The sequence below is a fragment of the Solanum pennellii genome, chromosome 9 (assembly GCF_001406875.1).
Source record: "Solanum pennellii chromosome 9, SPENNV200".
Taxonomy (NCBI): domain Eukaryota; kingdom Viridiplantae; phylum Streptophyta; class Magnoliopsida; order Solanales; family Solanaceae; genus Solanum; species Solanum pennellii.
Window position 1 is genome coordinate 77,316,378 of NC_028645.1, and position 4,029 is coordinate 77,320,406.

Sequence of the window (4,029 nt, forward strand, 5' to 3'; positions counted from 1 at the left end):
CAGGATTCATTTTGAGTGATCTTTTTGCAGAAGCAATTTTTTTAATTTATTGATGTAAGCCTGTCTTTGGGAGTTACACATACACGATTTCTCCTTAATCGTGTTCACTGGAGTCAATTTTGTTTTCTGTTAATTAGCCTATTAAATAAACATTGCAGTGTGGGTTTTTCCTTTTATTTGGAAACCCTAATTCTCTGTTGTTGTTATGTGTTATCTTAAATTATAATCCCAACACGTCCATATCATCCCTTGAATGAATTTTTGTTGCAGGACCAAAAATTGTGGCTTGACACTTGATTAATCAAAGTACAACAATAATAACACTCACAGAAAACACAATCAACATGATTGATGATAACATCAATGATGATGTCAATGAAAAGTCGTTGGTGGTTTTAGACAAGGAAAAAGGAAGCATGAACAAGAGGAAGTCCGTATCTGAGCTTCCTCTAGAAACTCTTACTAATTCACCAGTGTCATGTCTAACGCAATTTCATAAATATAAACTATTAGATGAAGCACCGAAAAGAGACACTATTGTTGAGATTAACCCATTGAAGGGCAGGTGTCCTCAGTCTGATGCAAAACAAAAAGGGGAGATGCCACCAGATACAGATTGGGAGAATATGATAACTACTCAACTTCTGGAGCTTTTAACCCAAAATTTGTCCACAATTTTCCAGATTGCAGTCAAGAGGATTGTCAAATGTGGATATAGTGAAGAAATTGCTGAATGGGTTATCATGCGGAGTGGTTTTTATCATGGAAGCAAAGACACAGTCTCAAATGTTGTTGATGGGGCCTTGGCTGTATTGAGTAGGGAAAATGTTTTCGGTATTAGTAAATCTATTGTATTTGAAGATTTACCGAGTTTGGTCAATTACACATTGCTAAAGATGGTATGTGTGCTGAGGGAGATTAAGACATATTTTCCAGTTGTGGAAGCATTGTGGTGGCTGTTAATATTCGACTTGAATCCGATGCATGCACTTACAATGAAAGGTAATCATCTGGTTGAGTTACGCAGTCAAGAAAGTCTAGGTGATAGCTCTTTTAGATTGAATCTTCCCCGATCAAAGACAGAGGCTTCCGATAATACTCAATCAAACTCGGATAAACAGCAGTTTTCCCCAAATTCTCAAACCTGGCAATCCAAATTTCCTATTGCTAGTGAAACCCTTCAAGAACCTGAATCTAAAAATTCAAATGTTTGTCAAGCAGAGAAAGGAAAAGGAAGTTTCATACCTTGTTCAGAGGCTAAATCTAAAGGACCAGTTTTAGAAGACAAATCAGGAACTGGTAAAAACTCCTTAAATTCCAAGAAGGATTTGTGTAGGAGAAATACATTTCAGTTTGAGAAGAACTTTAGAAGTCGTACGAGCAAGAATATTAAGGTAAACATGAATGCCTGGGAAAGTTTAGTTTTGGACAAGAATGTGAACTTATCATTTACTGGAGCAACAAAAAAGAATTCACGCTCCAAAGCAACAACTTGCTTTAAAAACAATCACCCTTTAGAAAAAGCAAGTTATGATAGTCCATGCCATTCTTCATCCATTACACCTACAAGTGACACCTCCAAACTACAACCTATGCAAGCTAATGTAAATGATAAGGATCTGGATTCATTAGCCGTGGAGCCCAAGTCTAGCAAAAAGGTCCTAGACAACACAACTATTTCTTCTACGCTTCTAGATTATTATGTTGGTATCCCTTATGATGAGTCTCTGGGGAAATATGTCCCTCAAAATGAGAGAGATGAAATTATATTATTGCGAACTTCCCATTTGAAATCACTAGAGAAAGAGCTCCAAGGGTGGTCTGATTGGGCAAATGAGAAGGTAATGCAGGCTACCTGGAGGCTTGCCCAGGACCAGGCTGAGCTTAAAATGTTGAGGCAAGAAAAAGAAGATGCTGAAAAAGTTCACCAGGAAAAGGAAATGTTGGAGAAAGGCACCATGGCGAGGATTATGGAGATGGAGCAAGCACAGGTAAATACTAAGTCCATGAGTGAGACACTTAATTCTCTTCTTAAAACTTTGGAGATGGATAATGTTGGACTAAAAAAGGATATAGAGGTTTTAATGCTCTCCACTAGTGAGAATGCGATGAACCAGAACAATGCGTTAGCAAAGGAGCAGGAGGCAATAAAGAAGTGTCAAGTAGCGGACATGGAGAAACACTCATTTGAGAAGGATTTATCTACTTTCAAGCAGGAAAAAGCTTCTTTACTACAACAGCAAGAGAAAACCAACAAGGTTGTGGACCAGTTTAAGGTATTTTTTTCTAGTAATTAAATTTTTTTGTTTGGTTGATTAATATGTTCTTTTACAAATATAGTTAGTGTTTTAGAGTCTTCTGGTTGTTAATGACTAGTTGTTCTTTTACTTATCGCCTCCAGTAATAGTGGTTCAAGCATTCACTTCTATAGTCGTATTGATAGTGCACTTGTTATTTGATATTTCTTCTATTATAGAAATGAATTTTTATATGTTTTGATTCTCAGGTCCTATTGAAGCAGGAGGAACGGGTGAAACAAAGGCTTCTACAACAAGCTGATTCCCTAAAAGCTGAAAAAGAACAACTCCGTATTCACGGAAAAGTGCAGCGAGATAATTTTAGAGAAAGGGTAAAGATAAACATGCAAAAGTATAAACAAGATATCCAAAAGTGTGAGAGTGAAATCTCTCAGTTGAGATTCCAATCTGAAAGATCAAAAATAGAGGCACTTAAACGAGGGATTCCACAGATGACAAAGGGTTTAGCAGCTTTTGCAGAAAGTTCTTGCTCTAATGTTCTAAATGTAGAGAGGGAATGTGTTATGTGTATGAATGAGCAGATAACACTTGTTTTTCTCCCTTGTGCACATCAAGTCCTTTGTGAAGATTGCAATGTGTTTCACCAAAAGAAAGGAATGGACAAATGCCCTTCCTGTAGGACACCAATTAAGGAGAGAATTAGTGTCCGCTTTCCAGATTCAGAATAGTTAGCAACTTCAAAATAGCAGCAGGAAAATTAAACTTGTCTTTGTATGTTTTTTTTCAGATTTAACATATGTCCTTTCCGTCAGGCCTTTCTTTCCTACCTTCTCTATAATAGTTGATAGAAAAATGCAAAAAAGTATAGAGATATGTAGAAAGTACATGTGAAAAGAGTTAGAAAGAGGGAGATGTGCTAAATGGTCATTGTAAATCCTCAAGTTTGATGGTTTAATACATAATATTGTTCTATGTGCTAAATTTAATCTTCCTCAAGCATTTTGTATACTTCCTCAAGCTCCCAAAGTATGATCTCAATTGTTTTGCACTTACAACAAACTTTTCTTTTTTTAATTTAACCATTCGTTATTTGAAACATATCATCTTGACAAATTTTGTTCAACCACTTGTAAATGTTCATTCACATGATTCAAACTCGAGATATCTTATTCCTATTTTCTATTATAGCACTTGCCAAACTAAAAAAAAATATTTCTTTGCTGCATTGATCTATTATCTTACATCGGTTTCCTAACCTTGTTTTAAAAATTAACTCCATATGCAAAAGAGTAGTTGGATCTTGATTGTCTACTTGCAAGAAGTGGAACATCTTTTAATGCTACATGTGGACAAAGATGATATTATATCACTAGAGCCGTTTCATTTTTCTTGATTTGGAAGTAAGTGATTCTTTTTCCACATAATTTAAATTTTTCCAAAAGACCACGTTAAATCTTTGTGTCTTTTGGTATATTTCTCGTTGTCTTCTTACTCGTGATCTTTCAAGGTTTGCTTTGTTTTTCGATCCTAACAAGTGATATCAGAGTTAGATTCAATGATGGAGTCAGGTTTGGTGGTTCGATAATCGATTATTGAACCAGGTTAGAAAGATGTGTTCATCTTAGCGGGTGTAGATCTAGCTGCAACATTTTTGACAATAATGAAGATTTTTGTTGGAGAAATTGTTTCAGAGAGGTTCTCTGTATTGAGACATAAATTTTGCAAAGGAGATTATGGAGATGAGAAGCAAGTTGTTGAAGATTAAGTGAAG

General features: G+C 35.7%; 1 protein-coding gene across 1 annotated transcript; it reads left to right on the forward strand.

The window, feature by feature from the left end:
• The first annotated feature begins 344 nt into the window (after nt 1–344).
• On the forward strand, nt 345–3,061 carry LOC107030903 (putative E3 ubiquitin-protein ligase RF298). The gene is made up of 2 exons (XM_015232118.2): nt 345–2,276; nt 2,507–3,061. Exons 1-2 carry the CDS (start codon nt 345–347, stop codon nt 2,984–2,986), a joined length of 2,412 nt encoding a protein of 803 aa, XP_015087604.1. The 3' UTR covers nt 2,987–3,061.
• The last annotated feature ends 968 nt before the right edge of the window (nt 3,062–4,029 follow it).